Genomic DNA, 26,872 nt, shown 5'->3' with positions numbered 1-26,872 from the left:
TCTCCCTTCTGAAAGCAGGGGGAGGTGGTGTGCTCTTTCATAGATACTGAAGATCTCAAGAGATAGAAAAAAGAGGTGGGCTGGCCTCTTTGAGAGCCGGGGATGCCGCCATGACGAGAGGTCGCAGGATCTGAGATGAGATAGTCTGGCAGAAGATGTGACTATGAGAAAAAGATAGGGAATCCACACTCAGTGTTCACAGCTCCCATTGGGGCAGCATCTGTTCTGTGTCCAAGTGAGACATTTTACAGTAGTCACTAATGAGTGTATTTGTTTTCTTACCATAATCCCTTTTTGTCAGAAGAATGATGAAAATGGAAACTGCTCAGGGGAAGGAATTGAATTCCCTACAACCAATTTGTATGAACTGGAAAGCCGCGTTTTGACTGATCACTGGTCCATCCCTTACAAGCGAGAAGAATCACTAGGCAAATGTCTGTTGGCGTCTACCTATTTGGCCAGACTTGGTAAGTTCTTACACCGCAGGACACAGAAGGAGGGGATAGTTTGTTTGATAGGAGCCCTGACGTTAAACTTCACTCTTGTATGATCACCCCTCTGTATGATTTTTTTTTAAAGATTTTATTTATTTATTTGACAGAGAGAAATCCAAGTAGGCAGAGAGAGGGCTCTGTATGATATTTGATTGTTTATTCTCCTAGTCTTGGTATAGCCCCTGTGGAATAAAACCTTTGAATTCAGCCAGCTGTTTTCTTCTAGCTCCAACAGAGGATGAGAGTCTTTAAAATAGAATTTTTTTTTTTTTTTAAGATATTGAGAGAGATCACAAGTAGGCAGAGAGGAAGGCGGGGGAGGGGGAAACAGGCTCCCCACTGAGCAGAGAGCCTGATGTGTGGGGCTTGATCCCAGAGCCCTGGGATCATGACCTGAGCTAAAGGCAGAGGCTTAACCCACTGAGCCACCCAGGCACTCCATGCGTCCTTAAAATATAATAGAAAAGCTTTCTAGAAATTGAAATGAACGTTTTCTGCAAAAGCTTGGAGAACTTTAAGGTTCAATTCAGTGTCTTTTTATTCTTTAGGAAAAGAAAATAGTATTTATTTAGTGAACATTTTGTGCATATTAAATGTTTGGCACTGTCTTAAGAGCTTTACAAATCTTAAAGTAACAGAGTAATAAAATATCTCCAGGTTGGAAAATGGGTGTCAGTATAAGGAAGCTTCTAGACTCTAAATACATTGAAGAAAAAGTAATTTATTTTTTTCATATTCAGTTAATAAAATCAGATGACTTGGTCCACTGTTCTGTGATTTTTTCCCCCTCATTAAAATTGTGCATAGTTTACCACCATGATTAAATATGAGGCACATCAAAAGGAAATATTTTGACTGGGATCAAATTTAATTCTCACGGCTTTGTATGGCACCTTAGGACTGGCTTTTCGCAGCAGCATTCATTGTGTACCTGTCGGGAGATAGGTACTACGCTACACAGTGGGTCTGAAAAAAAATGCGTCCAGCAGTATTTCCAATGACAAGGAAAATATTTTATTAAGTTTTTTTACACAGTGTATTCCAAAGGGTAATTTTACAGTGGATTCATTCATTCACTTGGCAAATACTAATCACCTGTTGTGTGCCAGGCACAACTCTGTGCATTTAATAACACTGAGTCCCTCGGTTTGTCTTAGGGAAGAAGAGTGATTTTGGTATCTGTTGAGAATAATTTGTGTTTTTATTAGAGCTGTTTAGGAAAACAACAGCTAGTAAGAGGCTGCTGTTGGTGTTAAGGCCTATTGTTTGAAGTTACTCTGACAATGGAAACCTAAGTTCAACCATTTCACTTTATTTATTATACTGTTAACAAATGTATATGAATTAATAAATATGTGAATATATTGGGCTCTTACAAATACATTAATACTGTGGTTGTCAGTCTGTTCCTTCATCAGAATATATATATTCTGCTTTTAATAATCCCTTAAGAATCAGGGCTCCATAAATAATTCCATACAAATGAATTTGGAATTGATATATATGATTTCTGCAAACTGCCTAAAATCGTAGTAAGGCATGTTGTTTCATTTATTTTACTAAGGTCTTTCCGAGTCTGATGAGAATTGTAAAAGATTTATGGATAGGTGTATGCCTGAAGCCTTTAAAAAGGTAAGGAAAAATGCACTAGTCTGGTTTTTTGGGAGGGGGTGAGAATGAATGGGCTTTTTGTTTTCGCTTTAGTTTTTTGCGTGGGACTAGTTTATGAGTCTTGTTCAATGGAGGAATCCCCTACTCAGAACAAAGTCAGTCCAAATTTGGGGCTTATGAATGATTTACTTTTATATTTAATTGTTTGTGCATGTCTTTGGACGGCTGTAACGTTTCCTTCCTTCTCTTTAATTGCCAAAAGATAGGCTAGGCTTACCTATGCGAGGAAATGATGCCATACTAATCTAAGGCTTGTGGCATTTAGAAAGATAATACTTCTTTATCAAAATACAAGCCATTTGTACTGTACTGATTGTTGTACTGAGACAGAAGAGGAATTTGAATAGTACAAAGTTTGACTGGGTTGAGTATGTTCCATGGCAAAATGGCAGGTGTGTTGCAGCTTCTGTGGCAGAGCAAGAGTCATGCGCTTCCTCCCCTTCTGGTCACATCGCTTACAAAGCGATTTTTCTTAACAGGGAGAATAGGAGATCACAGGACTTGTGTTTCAGAAAGCAGTCTAACTCAGCATGATTCCCTTTTCAGGACATGAGTCCTGAATTCCCCAAAGAGCAGGGACAGTGTCATAGACACTGTCGTTTTCCCCAGTGTGTAGCCAGTGCCTACCTCCAAGAAAAAGCTCAGTAAGTCTTTGCTGAATGAATGAGTCTCCCTGCTGTCTTGTCCTTCTGGGTTTTGACATCCATTTTTGTCCCATAGGCAAGGAAGTCACTAGATCTACAGATGGGTGAAGACTGTATTTATCTTGAACACAGCAAAATAAACTGTTCATTTGTAAACTATTATTCCCATCTACATATTGATAGACTCTCCCTTGATTCAAGGCGTACAAAATAACAAAATTAATTCTAGGAACAAAAACAGCTGCATCTCTGAAAAAAAGTGTGAAATTCTTAAAAATTGTCATTTGGGCAAAGATTACATGAAATCAAGACTTATGTTCATTTTGGGTGAATTCATCTACCAATTTATCATTTAAAATTATTTTAAGCTTTTACAAATTCTGTTAAGAATTACAGTAATTTTTTTAAAAATAGCCGAATTTTTGTAATGTCACATACTGTGACACATTATGTTGTATGCATAAATTTACAGAGAAAGAAAATGCAGCTTTATTCAGAGTCATGGAGAAGGATTTATCAGTATAAAGACCTTTAGGTTGATGATCTCCAGATCCAGACAGCCCTGTGTCAACACAGGTCACTGACAAGTTACATATTTAGAGTGTATGACTGTAACTCGGTGCAGAAACACTTCAGAAAGCAGTTTTATATTATGTCCTCAGCTGTTTGTAATAGTGTAATAAATGGTCCAGCGGTTGGTTGCTCGGTTGTGTTTTTTTTTTTTTTTGTGGAACTACTAGCACAAAGGTACCCTCTGTTACATTGTTCAGTGTTGTTTATGTAAAACTGTGTATGTTAAATTCTCTTTACAGTTTAGAGCTATTAAAAAGGTTCTCCTTCGCATCAGTAAAGCATACTTTTTAAAAATTAAATCAGAATTTAATTTACAGAATTCTGTGTGCCTTTAGACTTGGCTACCAGAAAGCTCAGTAGCGTTTTATATAACTGGTATCATTTCCCTTAGCTGTGTTTCCTGGTGTGATGACCATCTCTCTTCCCTCTTTCTTGACTTTTCTTGCAAGACACATCAAATGTTTGATTAGAAGGAAGGGTGTAAGTAATAAGCAACTGTATGAATAAGGCACACCAAAGGGGCTCTTGTCGTGTCTGCCTTCTGTACCTTTTACCTTGAGGTCGGCCTGGATCCCGTATTGTGTGTTCAAGCAGGGAAGGAAATAGAAGTCTGGCATACTTAAACCCCTGCATACTTAAACCTTGAGCACAACTTCCCCCCAAAGGGCTGCCTGTCTTTCCCCCGTCTTCTGCAGGATAGATAGACTTCCCTTTCCACATTCAAAACTGAACAGATGAGATTGCAATAGAGGGAGTGGTGCTAAATCCACATATATTTTATTTTGTAGTCCATGACCCTTCTCAAATGCCAATCGGCTTCATTTTGCTTTTTTATTTAAGTGGAGAAAGAAGATAGCAGGTTTATATGAAGTCAGTCTTATGACTATTACTCATGTGACCAAATAGTTCAGCTAATTGGTATTTAGAAATCTGGAACTGGGGTTTTTCTCTGCAGCTAAAGAAGTTTGGGCTCTTTTAAGCTCCTCTTACTAAGGGGTTCTCATTGTGACCAAGGTGGAATTTTTATTGCATAGTATTTTCCTTCTAAAGGGAAATCTTACAAAAACATGAAACCACCATACCAATTTGCCATTATTTTATTAAGTGATTCCCTTTGATTTCCTGCCTTAGATTTCCCCGAGGACTAGACTGAGGATTGGAGAAATCCACTGGTGGTTATTCTAGATTCATCTATGTGCCTTTTCCCTCCTTTTTAACATTGTTATATATATATATATATATATATTTTGTTTTATATTAAAGAAAAATAGCTGCAAAATGTTACAATGCCTTATCCCTTAGAACTTCTAGATTTACTTAAACATTTTTTTAAAAATTGAGTGTCCTTCTGTACATATCGAAAAGGAAATTATAAGTGAAAGGAAATTATCTAGTAAAGTATTTCTAAAATTTCTTTCACATTCAGAGTCCCATTGCCATCTGGTCAGCAGGTGGAAAGATGCAGTCCTGTTTCTAAAATATTAAAAATACATCAAGAATATGTTCAAATCGTGAAATATAGCGCACATCTCTTAGATTCTAAGAATATTGGTTAATAGTGACAGCCAAAATATATTAATAATAATACCTTACTATTTACAAAACACTTTCACTTTTGTTTTATCTTTTGATACTCATCACACCTTTGTGAAGTGGATAGGAGTTTTGCTTCTTTAGACATGAGACAGCTGAGCCCCTGGGAACTTGGGTAATTTTTGTCCAAGGACATACAGCTATAAAGCAGTAGTAGCTCCAGGATTTGGCCTCAGATTCTTACTTGCTCAGGTTCTTACTTGCTCTACACCATTTGACCTCCCCAAGTAATAAGGAAAAGTAGAGAAACAAAGGAAAATCTTCTCTTAAACCACCTGTTTCAGTTGAATTAAGGAAATTAACATTGAAAGGCAAAACTCATGTTGACTCTGAAATCATTGAGCGAGTAGATGGGCTGCAGGTTGTAGGCCTTTTAAAGCAAGTCATCTGTGTAAAAGTGATACTATGGAAATCATCTCATGATTATTCAAGATTGAACTGATAAACATTAGACTTCTGCTTTTCAAGTTAGACTCTAAAGCTAGCCCTTTGTTTCTGTAGCTCCTGACTTCGAGTGCTGTTCACAAATGGGGTACTGAAATTCATGAAGGAATCTACAACATGTTGATGCTATTAATAGAACTGGTTGCAGAGAGAATTAAACAAGATCCGATTCCCACTGGTCTCCTGGGTGTGCTTACGATGGTACAGTATCTCTAAAATATGAAGTACTCTGTGTTTTGATTTTGTTTAAAATACCAACTGTCCTATAACTTGTAATTAATAAAGAGTGATAATGATACTGTAAAATATATTAACTTAGCTTTTAGGGACCTTGCTTTTTTATTTTAAAAACAGAGCAGTCATTCATTCTGTGTTCTCAGTTTTAACAAAATACCTTTCTAATTTTAATAGCTTTCTCAGCTCGTAGAATAATTAAATTGCTTTCCCTCATGTCTTCCTGATTATTCACATCATAAATGCTTTCACAGGGGTGCTCCTGTGGTTTGGTTTTTGGCCTTTTTCCCTGACTAGTCCCAGTAGCTGTGTGAAGAAGGGGCCTTTACGGCCCTGCTGGCCGGCCGTACCGTGCCAGCTCCAGGACACCTGGCTGCGCGCCCTGTTTTCTCTCCCAGTGGCCATTGGACAGGAGGGGAGAGCTCTGCCTCACTCATCCGCTTCTCTGCACTAGCTTGGGAATTCACGCTGTTGGGATATTTCTAAGATTCCATTACCAAAGGAGTCCAAGGCTATATTTTTCTTCTTTTCTAATGCTAATATTTGTTGCTATAGAAATAGATAATAATAGTGCTTCTCTGTTCTCTTTGAATCTAGGCTTTCAATCCTGATAATGAATACCATTTTAAAAACAGAATGAAAGTGTCTCAGAGGAATTGGACAGAAGTGTTTGGGGAGGGAAATATGTTTGCTGTTTCACCTGTGTCTACTTTCCAAAAGGTAAACATGATCTTGTTTCGTCATTTTATAGAGAAATGTATTGAAAAAGATTTTATGTGCCACAAAAATTTACGTGGAAGGAGTAAAACAGTCTGTGAAAAATGACAGATATTCCATATGGCTCATAAAATTGCTTAACTTTTTTTTTTCAGATATTGCGTATTTTTCCACAGCCATTAACGAGCATCATAAATAATTTTATAGATTTGAAATGTTTAGCGAAATGCGGAATGACCGCCTGACATCAGTGCCCTATTTATTGAATTGTCAGAACCCCAATTTAATGGGTGTCCCAGTTTCTTAGAGATGTTTGAGAAGCTAGAGCATGTGAAACCATTTGAAGTGGCTAATTATGCCTAGAAAAAATAATCTAGAAGGTACTCTTATGTATCATTTTCTTTTAAACTCCAGAAGCATTAAAGCTTTGGGGGTTTTTTTCCAAGCCAAGAACCAGTTATCTTGATTTTATATTTAAAGTGTACCCAGTAACATTATACCCACAAGGAGTACATTATCTAAACATCTATTGGTCAAACTCTGGTTTTTGAGGAACTGTACAAAGGAGTCAATCAAGTAGATAGAAAACTTGACCACTGCTTTAGTCGAACCAGAAGTTTGGTTCAGTAGTTATATAAAGAGTAGTAAGCCATGGCTCCTAACTTAGAGCTAGCAGAGGAAATTTAAAAACCAAAACTTAAGGTACCACGGACAGAACATGCAGTCATTGTAATGCCGACTGCAGGAGGGGGTGGTCCGTGTTGTCTGGGAGGGTCAGGCAGTCCTTCGGGGAGGAGGGGATGAGGCCGAGTGGAAAGGGCAGTGAGTACACACTCCAGCGTTTGATCTCCACAACAACTCCATGAGCGGGGTACTATTTCTGACCCCATTTCATGGACAAGAAACTGAGGCACACAGGAGTTGAGTCCTTGCCCAAGTCCACAAACCTCATCACAGGAAGAACCCACGTAATCCAGCCTCATCTGTAATTGTATACAGTCTTTCCTCCCAAAATATTCAAACCTCGTCTGCAGTTGTGTTGTGAAGGTTGGATGACAACTGTCTACGCAGCCACTAACCCCGGGAGTTCGATATCATTCAATATCGCCGGATATTCCTTAGCTTCCCCTCAATCTCCGCACGTGACATCCAGGACCAGAAAGGGTCATTCTGTGCATTTCCTCTCAGTACTGCACAGCAGTTCTCCCTCCTGCAAAGGCCTGAGATCATTCCCTTTCTTCTTGCCTTCTGAAGCATTTTCCTCAAGTTTTCTGTCCTTTGTTCAGTATCTGCAGTCTTTTTCTCTCTGTTGGAGCATTCCCGTTGTGTACCTCATGCTCTAGTCTTTCCCATCTTTAAACATTCTGCCTTGGACCCCACGTCCCTGTCTAGCTTCAGCATCATTCGCTGCCCTCCACACCCCTACCAGAGAAGATTCCACTTTTCTCCCCTCCCACTTGTTCTTTTACTGGTTATCCTGGAATTGTAACTCACGTAAGTGAAATCAAAATTTCATGAATATCTTTGTTCTCCTCTGAGCAGCACGTAAAGACCTTGGAATGTTTCATATGCTCATTCCCCACCTGACTGATTTACTCTCTGTCCCCTTGTTTTTACCATGCAGTGTTTTAGTCCTTTCCTGTCTTGCTTTACCCTCAAACAGATACCATCATTGTTCTCTTCTATGGTGTTTTAACTTAGCCATATGTATGTACTGTCTCACTGAGTACCATTCCTTCTGTACCTATTCACTGGGATCATTTTTCTTCTTTCCGAAGTGCATTCTCCCAAGTATCTTGGTGGTTAAGTCTGTGTTTTTGATGGCCTGAGCTTTATTTGATTTCCCATGCCTCAAAGAATATTTTCACTGGGTTTTTAATTCTAAATTGACTGCTACACTTTCAGAATGTCAGAGGTACTATGTCAGTGTCTTCTGGCTTTGATTATTGCTGTTGAGAAGTTGGTGGTTGATCTGACTGTTGCTTTTATAAGAAGTTTGTTTGCTTTTGGAGATACCCTCTTTCTCTTTGATATTTGGCAGTTTGACTCTCCTGTGACTGTGGGTTTCTAAATCTAAGGACTAATGTCTTATATCAGTTCTGGAAAATTCTCAGCCATTATCATGCCTCTTCCCCACTAGTCAGTCTCTCCTCTTCAGAACTTCAAGTGGATACATGTTAAACCTTTGCATCTGTCCTCCATGTCCCTTAACCTCTGTCATATTTCCCATCTTCCTGTGTCCTTGTGCTGTAGGTTGTGATCATTTCTTTCAGATTTGGGATTTAGTTCCCTAATCATGGTTCTGTCCATATCAAGTATGCTGTCTAACCTGTTTGTTAAAAGTCTTCAATTTCAGTGTCTTTTCTTCATTTATATAAATTCTATTTGATTCTCCTTTGACTTTGTTTACTCATTTTTATTATCTCATGTTCCTGCCTCGTGTTTTCATTCTCCTGTGTGTTTGTGTTCTTTGTCTGATATCTACAACTCTGATTCTGCTGGTTTTTACCAACGTGAACTTGTTTTATGTCTGTATGTGTATATATATAAAAAAAAAATACACGTTTGTGTTTGTTTTTCTGTGAAGTTGTATTTCCTGAAATTAAATCTGGAAGTATTGTTTGAGGCCTGGATTCAAAGTTCCTTCCTTTCAAAGAGGGTTTACCTTTACTTCCTCCAGGTGCCTGGGAGCACAAATCTGGGACCACTTGAAAATAAATTCTCAGCTTAAGGTATTTCAGACCATAAAGTCAGTGTGAATTTTTTTTTTAAGATTTATTTATTTATTCTAGAGACGGAAAGAGAGGGAGTATGAGTGGGGGCAAGGGGAGAGGGAGAGAGAGAATCTCAAGCAGACTCCACACTGAGTGCAGAACCTGACCTGAAGCTCAATCTCACCACCCGGAGATCATGACCTGAGCCAAGACCAAGAGTCGGCTGGCCAATCTTCTGAGCTGCCTAGCGCCGCAAAGTCAGTGTGAATTTCAGAATTGAAGCCGTGTGAGGCAAGTCAGTGGTTATAGACTCTTAAGAGTTTTTTTCCTCCCCTCCATCCAGGATCAGAGTCAAGGTAGGCAGGCTTCCCTGTTGTTCTCCCTTTCTTGCAGATGATTTCTTTTAGTTCACCTTACACTGAGGAGGTAGCCCTTTGAGCTCCAGCTTTATGTGACTCTCTCCTCTTGGTTTCCCAGCCCCTCGTTGGCTGTGAAGATGGAGGCCAGACCTCACCGGGGTTCCACAGCCTACACGTGAAGGCTGGCCTCAGAGTCTACTTACCTCACATGATTTCTGCTTTCTCTTTGTTTTCAGTTTCTGAGCACTTTGTGCCAACTCAGCTGTATGTTTTAAAAGATTTTTTTAGTGTTTTTGTCCTGTGGCGTTAGTGCTCTTCTGTTAGAGAGGTGTTTAGGTATTAGAGGTTAGCTAGACTGAAGTCTCCATGAACTCCTCAGAGTGTGACAGTCTGTGTTCTTTTTCTGCCATTTCCCTTTAACTGCTGTCGGTAAGGCACCGACAGCCTCCACGTGTCCAGAGCCACAGGAAATGTCTCTTGATCCCCATCAACAGGGATGGTCACTGTCAGTTCCTGCCTCCCCCAAATCAGTTGTTCTGTAGTCTCTTGCTTCTCTGCCTAATCCGTAAATCATCACATTGCCTTCCGTGATTCCTTCACCTCCATTCAGCTTTGACCCAGAGACGCCTTTCCTTTGTTCGTTATTCTTTCCCTAAGAACTGTCTTCCATTTTCATGGCTGTAAATGCCATCTTTATGCTCCTGGCCCTTCAGTTTGTGTTCTCTGTGACCCAAACATTTTCTCTGAGCCCACCAGACTTGAAGAACCAACTGTTTTCCTTTTGGTTGCTACACAGACATCTCAAATTTAGTGTGCCTGAAATGGAACTTCCTTCTGTCTCCAGCCTTCCTCCTTCTTCCTGTCAGTAAACAGCATCACCGTCTACCGAGGTGCTCAAGTCAGACGCACAGGAGTCTGCCACGATTCATCCCTTATGACCCGCCTCCAACTGTAAACACGTCCTTGGAGTTCATCTCAAAGGTGTTCAGTTCTCTCTGTCTCTGCTGCTACTGCCCTACTGGTGACACCATCACACCTTACCTAGTTACTGCACTGGTCTTCCAACTGCGCCTCTCCCTTCCACTCACCTTCATGCATTCTGTTCCACCCATCACACAACTGCGAGATTGGTCATTTTACAACATAAAAGGAGTCACTATCTGGTTTAAACACTTTTGTTGCTTTCCTTCTAATCCCAGTGGGCACGTTTCCATGTGATCTGAGTTTGTCTCTCTCGACATCTCCACCTGTGCCACTCTTCCCAGCTCAGTGCGTCCCACCTGGGAGAATCCCTCCCAGTTCGTCTTCATGACCTTCCCCAAACTGGACCTTTGCCATTTTGGCCTCTCTGCCTTGACTCTTTGAATGGCTAAATCGCTGTCATCCTGTAGGGTCCAGCTCAAAGACCTCTTCTCCAGAGAGGGTTTCTATGACCACTGCTCTGAGCAGAGTAGGCTCCTTCCATTTCTCATTTGAGGACCGTTTGGTGGTTTTTCCTTTTGTGGGGTTGAGCCCAGACTGAATTCTGTGATGTATGTGGTGGTTTACTTGTTTTTGTGGACACTGCTACAGTATGAGCTCCGTGAAAGCAGGGACCACATCTTTTCATAGTCACTGCTCCCCCACGATGGTATCCAGCCCCCGGAGCAGTGAAAGCTTTGAAAAGGAAAGCAAGGAGGGAAAGTGGGAAAAAGAAAGCGCATGCTCCAGTGTACCTATTAATGGGACAGCTGGGACTGAAACTTAACCTTACTTTATTCGGGATCTGCTACTCCTTAGGTTAGGAATTCTTCATGTCTAAAGTGTAACTTTCTTAGAGAATTTAACTCAAGTTATCCAGCACCTTGGAGAGCTTGACAGCTGCTCTGAGCAACACAGAAAGGCACGAATGCACCATGCTCTAGCAATGCCATTCCCCAGCCCAGAGGCGCAGCCCCGTTCTCCCCCCACAGTCATGTACAGCAGTGGCCCAGATGCCCGTGGAGAAACCTGTAGAAAGCCTTTTGGAATGTTTTTGACATCTTCATATTTTATTTTCTCCCCACATTTGACAGAGGTTAAAAGAAATATGGGGGTTAATGGGGAGAGTTCTCATCTTGCCATCTCAATTTCTGTTTTCTTTTCTCACAGGAGCCTCATGGATGGGTTGTGGACTTGGTAAATAAGGTATTCAACTTTCATTAATACAGTCATGTTTTCCTTCTTCTAACTAGATAACCTGGAGTTTGGTATTTTAAGTAAATGACAGCTAGAGATAGTAATAGGAACTTCTTTTTGTAAGGAGGTTGATTCTGTAGTTCCTCCTCTTTTGCTGTTTATACAATGCACGTCAGCTTTAGGACTCAGCAGGATGATCTTTGTGGTGACTCGCTCAAGATCAGTATTACCTAGGGCATATTGATTGAGTAGAATGGTAGCCTTCGTTTTTTGCTTAAATTATTGGTATACACCATTTAAAAATTAATTTGTGCCCTTTTCCCCCCTCAGTTTGGAGAATTAGGTGGATTTGCAGCAATCCAAGCCAAGCTTCATTCAGAAGATATAGAACTTGGGGTAAGTTAATGTGCCCAGAATGGAAGTTTGCTTTGTTCAGGCTGGTATGTAACCCAAGGGACACGGTCTGGACCGAGTCAGGGACCCAGACTCACGCTTTCTTTCCACTGTTCATCCTGAAGGATCAGGTGTCTGCCAAGTACGTGTGTGTTATCTCTGTGGGAGCAGCTTTGTGGTTCTGATAACCAAAGAAAATGTTCACACCTAATTATAATCCTGTTTCCGTGGGGGGGTATTTGCTCTTTTTCACTTCGTTTCCCATTGCCTGTGGTATTTGTTTCTTAATTTGTGAGGGTTATGTGATGTTCTCTTGCTTTTTAAAGGACAGGGGCTGTCTGTGGCAAGTGCACGTGTATGTAACAATGTCATGATTCATAACAGTGTAGTGCCTAGTGCCAGGCGCAAGTAAAGTAATTCATCTCAAGGTTGTTAGTAAGCTTTCTGGTGTGACAGCGATGCATAGACAGCCAAGGACTATGACAGGAGCTGAGACTCTCCCTCAGGCACAGTGCCATTCTCTTTTTATGTGACTTCCTTTTCTCAAAAGAAGTTTAACCTTGTGGGAAGAGGGAATAACTCGGTCTCTAATTTCTCACCAAGCACCGCCCTCTTTGTAACCCAGAGCACTTTGTTCTGTTTTCTAGTCAGTTATCCAGTCAGCTATTCATTGTGTACTTGCCCCACATAAGGCATGGTGCTAGCTACTGTGATGCGATCAGAACAGAAGGTCATGTGTTGCCCCTAAGTGATGCGGTATTGTGCGTGGGGCAGCAGTGGTTCCTGAGGAACCATGGCTGAGCAGCTGACTCCCTTGATCCGAGGAGAGAGACTGACACCTTCTTTCCACTGTTCATCCTGAAGGATCAGGTATCTGCCAGTTCATGACTACTACTACTGACACTGACCAGGGAGCATCTTCTACCTTCCCGGACTTGAACTAGCTTGTTAGGCTGTCATTTGGATTCCCCATTAGAAGTGACTTGACCAGGAAAATACTGAGTAGTGATTTAAGAAACAAAGCTTTTAAAACAAAACAAAACAAAAAAATCAATTCAGATATAAGGTTTTATCCACTTTATTGTTTCTCAAGAACTGGCTGTATAGGTCATTGGCCATATCAGAAATGAGCCTCATTTTTTTTTTTATGTTGAAACACTAATTTCTGGCAGAGTTAATTTATTAAAAAAACAAAAACAGAGCATCCCAGTTTCTAGCCTGCTTGGAAGAAAATTGGCTAAGTGTGGATATATAGGAATCTGGGCTTACGCTCACTGTTACCAAATATCTTGAGGTTAAACATTCTTCCAGGATATTTCCCATTTTTCAGAACAACTGTGTTGTTGCTGCATTTGACACAATTACATTGTTTAGGTTGTATTTGAGGAGAGGGTAAAATTCAGGCATAGGAGAAAGAGATTCCCAAAGATTGAGATTCTAATTTTAGCAAACAAGTATGATTAAAATTTCACAATAGATGCCTGGTTTCTGACCAGTTAAGGAGGTGATTATGTCCTAGAATAAATTCAGGCCACTGAGTACAAATAAATGTATTCATTTTACATTTATATTTACATAGTTTTGAATTTGAAAAATACTGCAAAAAAATATCATTCACAATTTGTCAATGAAAGATACCTGTACAAAATATGGAATGAAAGTAGCCTGTCCCTGACCCCCATGCACGTATACCTACCTCCTAGGTAATAACTACCCATTTAATGCATAGCTTTCCTGACTTTGTCATATATATATGTAAAATATACCTGTGCATGTTCTTTTCTTCTTTCTCTTTCTCTCTTTAAAACTGAATTTTGTAATCAAGCTATACGTAGTAGCATATTTTCATTTAACAATCTGTCGTGGACGTCTTTCCTGGTCAGCACTGTCATTGCTTTTAATGGCTCTCATCAGTTTCTGCACCTATTGTACCCTGATGCTGTCACTTATTAATGGGCATTGGATTATTTCTAAGTTTTGTGCTCTTAAGACCGCTTCCCATATAAATTTGTATTAATGTGCATGTGCTACCATTTCTGAAGGACAGATTCCTAGAAAACGGGATTTCTGGGTTAAAAACTATATACATTTTTTGATTATATTCAGTAGTATTAAATCTCTTTCTGAAAAACTTATACCAATCTGTACTTCCATAAGCCCATTCCTTACTTATCTTGTTAATACTGAATATTTTCCATCTTTAATTTTTCATTATAGTGGACAAAAATAACATTTTATTTATATTATTAAACATTATTTAATGGGTAAGACTCTGATTTCCTTTGAATTTGAGCATTTCATCTTGTGGTTATTGTCTGTTTGCATTCTTCTATAAATTGACCTAGTTATTTGGGTTACTTTGGGGTTATCTTACTAACTTTCAGGAATTCGTTTTATGTTCAGCATATCGGTGCCGTGTCTACTTTATGTATTAGTAAATTTTTTCTTCCATTCTTTTGCTTCTCTTTTTATTTTTACTGATGGTGCTTTTTGCTATACAGAAGCTTCCATATTTTATGTGAAATATTTTTTTCCTTAATAACAGTTTGTTTCCTAACTTGCTTAGGGAATGTTCTCCCATCTCAAAGTTGTAAAAATACTCATTTCATTTTATACTTTTATAGTTTAACTTTTTACACCTAGTTCCTGAATTCATTTAGGATTTCTTTTTATGTATTATTACATAAGATAGAGATCCAATTTCATTTTCTTCCAGATGGATAACTAATTGTTGTAAGATCATCTAATGACTAAATCTTTGTTTTCTGTACTATTTTGATGTGTTGTCTCTATCACATGTCAAAGCCCCACATGTCCACGGGTGTGTTCCTGGACTTCTGTCTGAGTCATTCATTCATCTGTTCATTCTTTACTCATTTGTATACTATTGCTCCCTTGTTTTCAACACCAGTAGCGCCAGTTTGCCCAGCATCGTTCTTCTCTCAGATTCTCTTGGTCATTCTCAGAGTTTGAGAATGTCAAGTTGTCCTGCAGAAAATCCTACTGAGATCATATTTGGGATTATGTTGAATTTATAGGTCAGTGTGTGGAAAATTACAGTATAGGTCCTTTCCATTCAAGAACATGTATCTCCTTGTTTATTTGGGCCTTTTCTTATGTATTTTAGTCAAGATTTGTCATTTTCTTCATGGAAGTTTTTGATGTTTTTGTTGAGAGCATATTTCACTTCTTCACCAGCTGTTCTCTCCTTTTTCAAATAAAAATTTTTAATATTCTGTGGTTTGAACTTTAAAAATCTTTCATCCAGTCCTCTAGAGTTTTATTGGCATATTGTGATTTAAATTATATTTAATTTCTATAACAGTTTAAATGGATTGGCATCTTTATATCAGTTCTTCCTCTCCAGGAGAATGGCTTGTCTAGTCATTCATTCATGACTTGATCAAGTCACCATTTCAGATTGTCTCTGATATATTAAAAGGGATTCGTTAAATGCTAAAAAGAAAAAACAGTCTTGCACTGATGTCTAACCTGCACCATCTTTGTTTTCAGGCAGTCTCAGCATTGGTGCAGCCTCTAGGGGTGTGTGCGGAGTACCTCAATTCCTCGGTGGTTCAGGTAAGATGGGGCCACTCTACATTTACTCAGAAGGTGACCCAAGACATACCATTAATCATCATTATCTTTTTATCAGGTTGTTGAGAATCGTGCCTGATCCCAAGTAACTTCTTTTTTTTAGGATAAGCTATTTTTCTAGTAAAAATATAATCAGAAGGTAACTAAAAAATGATTAATAATTTAAAGTATAGGAGATCTCTAATATTTATGATTCTATACCTTTTAATTTATCCTTTTATCCTATTTATACGATTACATGTATTTTTATTTATAATATAGGCGGCATAGATCCCAGCCCCCTTCCCAGGATTGTTGAAGGATTCAGTGCCATTGTGTATTAAATTAGAGTGGCATTGAGCAACTCACTGGGCTTACTTACTGGCCAAGTGACTGCTAAATAGTGGCTTAATGGCATATCTCATCTAATTTCTTGGCACTGCAGACCGTAATCCAACAGGTGGTCACATAGGCACAGCTGGGTGTATTCGTTTGCTGATGCTTAAGGTCTATTGTACTTTCTTGTTTCCTTTCCATTTCAGTTAACAAGTTTTACTGAATGAAGTGTCACTTTGAAATACCTTCATTTGGGGCTCCTGGGTGGCTCAGTGGGTTAAATAAAGCCTCTGCCTTTGGCTCAGGTCATAATCCCAGGGTCCTGGGATCGAGCCCTGCAATGGGCTCTCTGCTCAGCAGGGAGCCTGCTTCCTCCTTTCTCTCTGCCTGCCTCTCTGCCTACTTGTGATCTCTGTCTGTCAAATAAATAAATAAAATCTTTAAAAAAAAAAAAAAAGAAATACCTTCATTTTTTGGTTTTCTTTGTAAATAGATCTGTGAAACCTATAACTTTCACAGAGATTTTTTTTTTTTTAAGTCACTGTAAATGGCTTTGAAAGCATCATGTCCTTTGGGAGCAATGTGTTTGCACTGTTCCCTCTTGTTAATATCTCATTTACTTAGGGCCATTTTAACAAGGGAGATAAGATTTGTTTTAGTGGGTTCTGGAAATGTCTACAATTTCTAAGTATTACATGCTTTCTTTAAATGTCAAAGTAATCCTATAAGATTTTTAAATGAAATCAGATGGCTATTTATGCATTTCTTCATTCTGGTTATTAAGTTCTTTAGAAACATTTAGTGTTCTTTCAGCTTATTAAACATAGAATCATTAGTTTTTTAGTAAGATAAGATACAAGAGGCAAAATAATTTGACTTTTTAATAATTTAATAATTATTAATAATTTAATACTTGGCTTTTTAATAATCAGAGCCAAGATTGGAGTTTTAAATGCTCTTTACCCATGCATTCCAGTGTGGAAAGAGATTTATCATAAATATTCCAGCTGCTAATTAATAATAAGTTTTTTAGAAATTCTAGGTTTACTAGAATTTTTGGAATTTTATAGAGTAAAAAGAGCAAAAAAGTATTGAATATCCAACCGCAGCTTATTTAACTTTATTTCACACTGTCCAACCTTACATTTATTCAGCAATATAGTCATGCCTTGAATTTATTCTCATACTGTATTCACATCCTATTACTTGATATAAACTAACAATTGTCTATACTACTTGCCAGTTCTGTGACTTTGGAAGACATGTGTATGTGCCTTGGCTTCCTTGTCTGTGAAAGGGTGATCCTGCTGTCTCAGCTGCAGTGGGGAGTAAGCAGGGCCCGTGCTGCTGAGGAGAACAGCATGCTCGCCTCCTGCCCTCACAGCCCCCAGTCCTCACTGTACAGTGGGCATGAGGAGAAAGGAGGAGATTCTATTTGGATAGTTGTCTGAGGTCATTTTAATTCATTGCTAATGTCTTCTTGGCTTTGCCAGCCAAGTACTATCTTCTCTTGTCACCAGATAAGTTTTTTAAAAATTATTTTACTTAGATGGAAGTGAGCATTTAGACCAAGCTAATACTTTCTACTTCACGTAATACTTAGAGTCAGTTATTGGATTATGCTACCATTCTGGAGCACAGTGTTGTATTAATCTCCTCTAGAGGCCTCATTTATATCAGCACACAAAAATAATGCATATTGCAGCACATTTTTTGTGCTCCATGCTTATATTAATTTGTTAAAGTCAAATGTAAAATATTTACTTTATTACAAAAATCATACATACTCATGCTTCCTGTTTTAGTTTATGTGTCTTTGGTTGCTTTTTTTTTGTTTCCCCCAAGATTTTATTTGACAGAGAGAGATCACAGGTAGGCAGAACAGCAGACAGAGAGAGGGGAGGAAGCAGACTCCCTGCTGAGCAGAGAGCCCGATGCAGGACTCAGTGCAGGGCTCCGTGCAGAGCTCAGTCCCAGGACCCTGAGATCATCATGTGAGCTGAAGGCAGAGGCTTAACCCACTGAGCCAACCAAGGCACCCTCTCTTCGGTTGCTCTTTAAAAAGACCCTTATGAGGGCGCCTGGGTGGCTCAGTGAGTTAAGCCGCTGCCTTCTGCTCGGGTCATGATCTCAGGGTTCTGGGATCGAGTCCCGCATCGGGCTCTCTGCTCAGCGGGGAGCCTGCTTCCTCCTCTCTCTCTCTCTCTGCCTGCCTCTATGCCTACTTGTGATCTCTCTCTCTCTGTCAAATAAGTAAATAAATAATCTTGAAAAAAAAAAAAAGACTCTTACGAGGGACGCGTGGGTGGCTCATTTGGTTAAGCATCTGCCTTTGGTTCAGGTTATGAATCCAGGGTCCTGCGATCAAGTGCTGCATCGGGCTCCCTTCTCAGCCAGGAGCCTGCTTTTCCCTCTGCCTGCTGTTCCCCCTGTTTTGTTCTCGCACTCTCTCTCTCTGACAAATAAATAAAATCCTTTAAAAAAAAAAGACCCTCATACGAATCACTGAATTCTGGGGCACCTAGGTGACTCAGTAGGTTGAGCGTCTGCCTTCGGCTCAGGTCATGATCCTGGGGTCCTGGGATGGAGCCCCATGTCAGGCTCCCCTTGCTCAGTGGGGAGACTACATTTCTCCTCTCTCTGCACCGCTCCTGCTTGTGCGCGCACACTCACGCACTCTCTCTCTCCCCTCTCATAAATAAATAAATATCCCTGAATTCTACTCCTGAAACCAGTATTGCACTGTATGTTAAGGAACTAGAATTTAAGTAAAAATTTGAAGGGAAAAAAAAAAAATCTCAAACTTCTATTGGCAAAAACAAAAAAACTTAATAAATGAGACATATTTTAAAAAAATAAAAGGACCCTGCTAAGATAGCAGTGACAGTGACTGCACCCATGTGGTATGAAAGGAGCTGGGGCATGGAGTCCCTTGAGGGTCTGCTTGGGATGCTGGTAGCTAGCTGCAGCATCTGATACTGGAATTGAGGTCTTGGCATTGCACTTTCTCCTCTGTAAAGTGTGAGTGAAAAAGTGACTTACTTCTCTCCAGTTCTGGAGCAGAAGCAACAGTCTTTATTAAGTACAGCACTTCTGTTCCACAGCCGATGCTAGACCCGGTCATCCTTACTACAATCCAGGATGTGCGCAGTGTAGAGGAGAAGGACCTCAAAGACAAGGTAAATCCTGTCTCCCACCAGGTAGGCCCCAGTGCCCGTTCACCCATAGAAGCATAGCCAGGACCTAGGGCAAGGTTCACACACCTTTGTTCTTTGGATCCTGGTCACATACTACTCATATCAAATTAATTATACATTTCCTAACCAAAAAGTGCTTTTTCTGAAGCACCAGGTTGGCTGTAGATCTTAACCAGTAGAGTGAATTTAGGGTTCTCAGTAGGTGATACCATTCAGAGTTCTATTAACATGTTGATTTAGATAGTATTGTAATTGGTATAGCATTGAGGAAGCTTTAAAATAATTCGATACTATAGGCTTATCCAAAGTTGTTTAAATCAATTTTAACACTGAACGTGATTTATTTTGTTGACCTTGAAATTCTCCAGGGCCCTTCCCTTTGCTCACCTGTCTGCTAAGTTTTATTTAAAAGCAAACTAGTTAATTGACTGTACAGAATATTGGATATCACCAAACCACTGCTGTTGAAAATGTGCTAAATTCCTGTGTGTATTACAAAAATTGAGATCAGAATGTTTTCATGGTTCCTTTTTTGTTTGTGTGTGCTTTTAATAAAAGAGATTGGTTAGCATCCCTGAGCTCTTGTCTGCCATCAAGTTACTCTGCATGCGTTTCCAGCCGGATCTGGTGACCGTGGTAGATGATCTTCGATTAGACATCCTACTGCGCATGCTGAAATCCCCACATTTTAGCGCTAAAATGAATTCCCTCAAAGAAGTAAGTTTTACATTTGCTTCCAGAAGGCTTAAAGCACAGACTCTTTAAACTCTGCCAAAACATATGGTCATTAATGTAAAAATGTTGGGAAATAAAGAAGAAGGGTTTCTTGTAATCATACAAAAAAGAAAACAGTGATTATATGATTAAATGGTACATAAGGTTATGATTATTAAGGTGGTCTTTATATATGTGTTACATTCAAAATTCATTCTCTGAAATATTTGTGAAAGATTTAGTGTTTTTGTGAAATTTCCTAGAACATAATTCCTTGGATTAGACCTTTCGAGATTTACTCTTTACCCTAAGGGTACACTTCCTTTTGGTATATTTCAGATAGGTGTTTCCTTAAACCAAATGTTCTAACTTGGGTTGGGACCAAAACAAAAAGACTGCAGCTGTGACCACCTAAGCAAAATGCTGGAAGTGTTTTCCTATCACTTCCTAAACTTCATCTGAACATAGTTGGTTTTGGTGAGTACAGTTGGAGCCAGTATAGTTCAGTCATACCTCTGGTCTTCTTCCCTGAAGTTCCGCATTAACTAGAATTCTTTACTAAAGTGGAGTAAACTCATCATGAACCATCTGGGGCTAAAAGAGGAATTACAGGGAGGAAGTCTGGACTGTTCCACATGAATGAAGGATTGGCTGGCCAGACCATGGAAGGGCAGGGACATGTGTGGGCAGCAGGAACAACTAGAATTTGAGACCTGACCACTGCCAGGACTGTCCAAGTCTTGTCCCTGCTTTTCTGAGTGTGTTGGCTTGGCTTTCTCTCTTCCTACAGAGTGACATTTTTCATGGGGTAGACATCATGGCCACAGATTGGTCTACAACTGGGCCAGGGAGGGACTGACACTTTCTGGTCCCAAGTACAGAATTCAGAGGGTGCACTGGTAGAAGTTGGGTCAGATGCTTTTCCCAAGCCACCCCAGGTGCCATTCTTGGCTCCCTGTTCTTTTTAGAGACACATCAGGAATAAATAGTCTGTTAATTTATTACAGTAACTGGCCTTCAATACATTTCGACTATCAGACCACATTACAACAGTGTATAAGTCACAGGATGTGTATACAAATATATGTAGGTTTTGATTGTGCATATTTACACTAGGTTTATTCACAATAATTCTGTCTTTTTAGGTAACCAAGCTAATAGAAGATAGCACTTTATCCAAATCTGTGAAGAATGCTATAGATACAGACAGACTGTTAGATTGGCTGGTTGAAAACTCAGTTCTGTCAATTGCATTGGAAGGTAAGTTGCTTTAAAAAAAAAAAAAATATATATATATATATATATATGTGTGTGTGTATATATATATATATATTTATTTCCTAGGGTACATGGCTGGCTCAGTGGGTTAAAGCCTCTGCCTTCGACTCAGGTCATGATCCCAGGGTCCTGGGATCAAGCCCCGCATCTGGCTCTCTACTCAGCGGGGAGCATGTTTCCTCCTCTCTCTCTGCCTGCCTCTCTGCCTACTTGTGATCTCTGTCTGTCAAATAAATAAATAAAATATTTTTTAAAAAGTATTTCCTATCATAATTATAAATAACATTTTTTGTACTAAACTAATGGTAAGAAAATGTTGTTTTGACTGTATTAGCCTTTAAATGTTGTACAAGTTACTATTGCTTTGAATTAATAGAATCGTATTTAGAAAGTCAGTGTTCACTGTTCTGTCTCTTGGGTGTCTCTTCTCCTAGGCAACATAGACCAAGCCCAATACTGTGATCGTATAAAGGGGATTATTGAACTCTTGGGCAGTAAACTGTCTTTAGATGAGCTCACTAAAATTTGGAAGATACAGGTAAGTTGATCAGCATTACTTTCGCCTTTTTCTGATATTTCTGGCAGAAAGAGAGGGTGGAGGGTGGTAAACGAGTAGGGAAATGGAGCTTCTGTCTTGCCTTAGCCACAGCAGCTCTGCCAAAATCTGCTTTCTCATCTGGGGCTTGTGTCAAGGTTGTGTATGTGAGAAAGGCTTGCACTTGCTCAGAAGATGTGAAACGACTGAGCGTGTCTAGCCCTCTCGTTTCTCAGTTAACACAATGAAGAGCCGTCCCTCAGGCTCCCCAGCAGTTAGTGACAGCACTAGAACAGTATGTCTCGTTTGTCAGTCTTGTGTTCTTTTCACCGTTTGCTCATCAGTTTTCACAGATGAGTTTTTCCTGTTGGGTTATTTCGTGAGAGTGAGAGTCCTGCTTACTGAGTTCCCAGACCTCATCTCACCAGGACTCCCCGAGGCCGCTACCAAATTGGCCATGCCCCTGCCTTTTCTTTTCCTTCACTTTTTTACTAGTCCATTGGACTCATTTTCCCCCCACTTTCCTGGTACCCTTTTTAAGTCTCCTGTACTAACTTACTTATTCTCTTCTTCTTTGTAGTTACTAGTTTTGTTCACCTCTGAGCCCTTGCCTTGGTCTGTAATCTCCTGTGGGGCAGTTTCTTCGCCTCCTGGGGATTCAGGTGCATTTGGATGCCGCTGACAGAACTATGCCCCCATCAGAACTATGCCCCCAATTCAGACTTCCTCTTGGCCCTCAGTGCCACATACCTAGACACATAACAGTTACGCCTTCTTGCATGCCATCTTGTAGGCATCTCAGATTCAGTATATCAGCACCAAGTCATTTTCCAGGCTATTTCAGTAATGGTATTAGCCTTTGTCTAGCCACTAAGCCAGAAGGAGGCCTGGGGCTCACCTTGACTATACTGTCTTAGTTCACTGTATACTCAGAACCTAGTCAGGAAATAGAAGCTACACTGGGTATTTCAGAGGGAATTGGATACAGGGGCCTGTTTACAAAGGCCTTGTTGGGGTGGAAGAGCAACAGAGAGAAGTAGGAATGTCGGAGGAACAGAATGGGGAAAGGGACCTCTGAAGTCCAAGGAAAGGGAGCAAATTTGGGAGGTGCTCTCCTGGCACATGCTGGTGTGCCAAAGAGTGGTGGCATGGCCACCAGGTTTTCTCTCTGGCTGCCCCTGATGTGAGCCCCTGCGTCCACTTGCTGAGCACAACCCAGTGCTTCTTTCTTCCTCTTCCCTTCTCATCACCCAGCAGTGCCTCTCATGGGCAGAATATCACAGCAGTGGACCTAGGAGAGGAACTGTAATTTGCAGGCTCCCAGCCTAGCAGCAGAGAGTAGGCTATAGATAGAAAGCAGTCCCAGGTCCTATAAAATCTTGTTTCCCATGTCCACCATAGTTGAATACTCTCATAATGTTTTGTGGGTGTGAGTTTTGAGTCCACATAAGGTTGGAGATTAGAGACATAATGCAGATTTGTATATCATTGCTACATTCAGTGAATATATGTATATAGTAGATACTAAGCAGATTCTTGTAGAGTTGAATCTCATTCCAATTTTAGTATATGTGCTGCTGAAGCGAGCACTGGAGTTGAATCTCAAAAAATCTCTGACTCTCCAGTCTGTTGCATGGTATGCAGTGAGGCATGATGGAGTCATGTTTGAAGTTATAAAGTAAATTTTGACCATAAGGTTGACCCCAGGGCCTATATCACTGAGGCAGAGATTTACTGGATGTGGGATAAATTAATATTAGTTGAAATTATAAAGAAACTAGGGGCAAAATAAAAAATGATGTAGATGGTACTGTCAAGCTCATTTATAAAGTGCTGGAAGCGAATGTGTTCTGTGCTTAGTTCAAACCTTTTTATGAGCCAGTTGAGAACATTTCTTGCTTTCGTCTTGAAATGCGTATGTTGGATTGAGAATTTCTTTTAAAGATTTAATGCTGCTAGAAATTTCAACAAGTCTAACTGATGGCCATTAACAGTGGTTGTTTCCTGTGGTTTTGTTGTCATGCAAGTGAGTGCTGATCAGGCCAGAATCAGATTATCTTGTTGCTGTTTTACTTGGGCTTCTGTCAGTCGCTGGGGGGAAGCATGAGGGTCTTTCCAAGTTGCAGGATGTAACTTTCCCCCGCTGTCTCCTTTTCCAGTCAGGACAATCATCTACTGTGATCGAGAACATCCATACAATTATTGCTGCAGCAGCTGTCAAATTTAATTCGGATCAGCTTAATCATCTGTTTGTTCTCATCCAGAAGGTATGTGTCCAGTCAGCTGCACCTGCTTTTAAGTTTTTCTAAGAGAAGCTCATTTTGAGGTCTCTGAGTTAAATAACTCTTCTTACTTTGTTAAACCGTTTTAGCTCAAGTGTAAAGGTTTCTGCATATTTTGCCCATTTGATGAAATCGGATTGTCTTGTCTTTTCTGTTCCCCAGAGCTGGGAGACTGAAAGTGATCGAGTGAGACAGAAGCTGTTGAGTCTGATTGGACGAATAGGCCGGGAAGCTCGCTTTGAGACCACTTCTGGAAAGGCAGGAGAATCCAGTTAATCTTCCCAGCTACAAATACTGAATGTGGTCTGACTGGTGTGTGGGCCGGCTCATCTTGTGTGGCATTATTGCAGGTGTTAGATGTACTCTGGGAACTGGCGCATCTTCCGACCCTGCCCAGTAGCCTTATTCAGCAAGCCCTGGAGGAGCACCTGACAATCCTTAGCGATGCGTATGCCGTGAAAGAGGCAATCAAGAGGAGCTACATCATTAAGTGCATCGAAGACATTAAAAGGGTCGGTTTTGTCTTTGGTCTAGTTTTGTTGTCAGAGCCATAGTGTTGTAGTTAGAGCCAAATCATTTTCTTACCCTATTCTGTAAATTAAATGTCCTACCTGGAAACTTTTGCCTTAGAGTCCAGGACTGGGAAATTATAGGTACTGCTTTTTCCAAGTCACTTATGTTTCTCTTAAAATTAATTTCAGCCTGGAGAATGGTCAGGTTTGGAAAAAAACAAGAAGGATGGATTCAAGGTAAGAATTTGCAGATGGAACCGCATAAAAGGTATACTAATTTAATAATTTCTTTCAATAAGTAATACCATACTTTGAAGATAACAGTCTCTTTTGGTGTTTCTTTGAGTAATGTTCAGATAGAAGCCGCTGTTTAAATATTCATGAATCCAAGGTCACGTTCACAGAGTAGTTTCATTTTGTTGCTTCCAAAAAATTGTAACACCTTTAACTTAGTTTTTTCTTTGTAAAATAAATGCTAAGTCTACACAACTTTAGTAAGTACAGTGGATTCTGCTTAGTATCATGCCTGTTTTTCTGCCATGAGGGAGAAATGGAGGAGCACCCATAGAGTGGGAAGAAAGAGTTTCGTGCAATGCTGGCACACAGTCATTTTTCAGGTGCCTGGTTCAGAGGTGTCCATAAAGAAATTCCATAGTCCTGCTGCTGGGGTCTGAGGCTAGAAGGTGGTCTGTGGCTAGCGACTGTTGTGGGAGCTCTCCCCTGCTCGGGGCTCTGGCCTTTCGGCTGTGGGACTTAGGGGACTCCCTTTGAAAATCCTGGTTAGTGGAGGAAGCAGTGAGGACCAGAGCTCTCCTGTCGCCCCAGTGCTTCAGCGTCCGCCCGCCCGTGCCTGCCCGTGCTTTCCCGTGCTCTAGGGCGTTCCTGACAGGGCCACTCAACTGGAGCTGCAGCCCTGGCCAGAGGCGGTGCACTCCTCTGGCCGAGACCCTTGGCTTGCGCAGACCCAACAGAGAGCCTCATAGTGAGAGGGACTTCCTCTTACTGTGACATAAGAAAAGGTTCTGGTGACTAGCCAGGGGCTCCGTTATTTCATTGGTTCAACATTTTTCTTGGCTTTCTCTAAGAAGTATTTCTTTAAAGGATCTTGAACACTGCTCCTTTTCACTGGTGTATTTAGAGACGCTCAGCTAAAAGGCTGTGGTGACTCAGTGGTCTTTCATGAAGTTCTGTGTGGTCATCAGGTTTAGTTAGGGACACCTAAGAAGTTGGTGTTTAAATTTCTGACCCTGGAATTCGATCAGGTGAATTTTCTACATACACGCTAGCTTTAGAGATTTTCAAAAAGTCACTCGCAGCCTGGAGCTGATGGTGCTCAGGCTATGAGGAATCGTTCCTTTAATTCAGCAGCGTTGCTCTCATTCTCAGATACAATACGAATTTTTCCAGTTTTCTCAGCTCAGCAGTCCGGATCATTTATTGCAGCCTCCACCTTTACTCTTGGACCTCGTCCAGAGTTATGTAAGGAGTTTAGATCCTTCAGTAGTGACAGTGAGAGGAAAAGGGTATCTATACAATAGTGGTCTTTTCTTCTCAGTAACAGACACGTTTCTTTATCAATGGGAGGGGTCCACACCCAAGAGACTGTTACCTGGAAATTGGCTTTTGAAAGCAGAAACCCCTTCCCACCGTCCGTTCCTTCTGTTCCTTCCTCGTGCGGCTCAGGCTCAGAGCATTCCCGGTCGGTCCACGGCATCCCTGCGTCTTTGCTGCCTCTCTGCAGTCCCTCCATTCATGCCTGTTGTTTTACGACAGAACTCAAACAGCAGCAGGGCCATTTTTGGAGTCATTTTGTGAAACTTGAAAGGAGTACTCTTCGTTTTGTTTTTTTTTTTAAATCTCCCACTGCTCCCAGTAAAGTTACTTTGTTCCAGATAACAATACCTTGCATTTACATAGCACTTTCTAGTGAACTAAGTGCTCACAGATACTCTCTGGAAGTACACACGGCTGAGGGGGGCAGTGGGAAGATCAAAACCCCCTGGACATGACTCCAGGCAGGGGGGTGAGATATATTCTGCCACTAAAGGTGTTTTTCTATGCTATGCCCTTTCCTGCCAGGCAGCAAGGTGGGCTGACTGGGGATTATGTCTCCCTGCCAGGCTACACAGAAACTAAGCAAAGGGTAAGACAAGATCACCCACCTCTTACTCCCCTCCCAACCTTAGCTACCTCTGTTGCCCCCAACTGACTCTGACTCCCCTCCCCTCTGCTTTTCACACTTTTAAAATTCCCAGATTCCACTGTTGTGTTCAGAAATCCTGACCTTTTTTTCTTAACTTCATTTTTGTAGATTCTGCCAGGATACCCTTGGCTCCCGTGGTCCTCTTTCCTTTGCTTCCTTTAGCCTTCCACTGTTTACCCCCAGCCTTTTCCCTCTTATTTCACTTCTTTTTGCCTTCAATTAAAAATTTAAATGTACTCATCCAAA

General features: G+C 40.5%; 1 protein-coding gene across 3 annotated transcripts in view; it reads left to right on the top strand.

The window, feature by feature from the left end:
* USP24 (ubiquitin specific peptidase 24) overlaps positions 1-26,872 on the top strand; it is a 136,438-nt gene that overhangs the window by 29,231 nt on the left and 80,335 nt on the right. For 2 of the 3 annotated variants that reach the window (XM_059137845.1, XM_059137844.1), the window contains exons 2-16: positions 302-467; positions 2,059-2,126; positions 5,477-5,620; positions 6,251-6,373; positions 11,574-11,609; positions 11,931-11,996; positions 15,507-15,572; positions 19,010-19,084; positions 19,661-19,819; positions 20,962-21,076; positions 21,529-21,632; positions 23,789-23,896; positions 24,074-24,169; positions 24,262-24,423; positions 24,613-24,660. In XM_059137845.1, coding sequence (XP_058993828.1) covers positions 302-467; positions 2,059-2,126; positions 5,477-5,620; positions 6,251-6,373; positions 11,574-11,609; positions 11,931-11,996; positions 15,507-15,572; positions 19,010-19,084; positions 19,661-19,819; positions 20,962-21,076; positions 21,529-21,632; positions 23,789-23,896; positions 24,074-24,169; positions 24,262-24,423; positions 24,613-24,660 — 1,536 coding nt within the window. The remainder of the gene's footprint in view (positions 1-301; positions 468-2,058; positions 2,127-5,476; positions 5,621-6,250; positions 6,374-11,573; positions 11,610-11,930; positions 11,997-15,506; positions 15,573-19,009; positions 19,085-19,660; positions 19,820-20,961; positions 21,077-21,528; positions 21,633-23,788; positions 23,897-24,073; positions 24,170-24,261; positions 24,424-24,612; positions 24,661-26,872) is intronic. The other variant, XM_059137846.1, reaches the window with a different exon arrangement.

The sequence above is a fragment of the Mustela lutreola genome, chromosome 10 (assembly GCF_030435805.1).
Source record: "Mustela lutreola isolate mMusLut2 chromosome 10, mMusLut2.pri, whole genome shotgun sequence".
Lineage (NCBI taxonomy): Eukaryota > Metazoa > Chordata > Mammalia > Carnivora > Mustelidae > Mustela > Mustela lutreola.
Note: the sequence above shows the minus strand (reverse complement) of the source record. Positions and strands in the feature narration are given on the sequence as shown.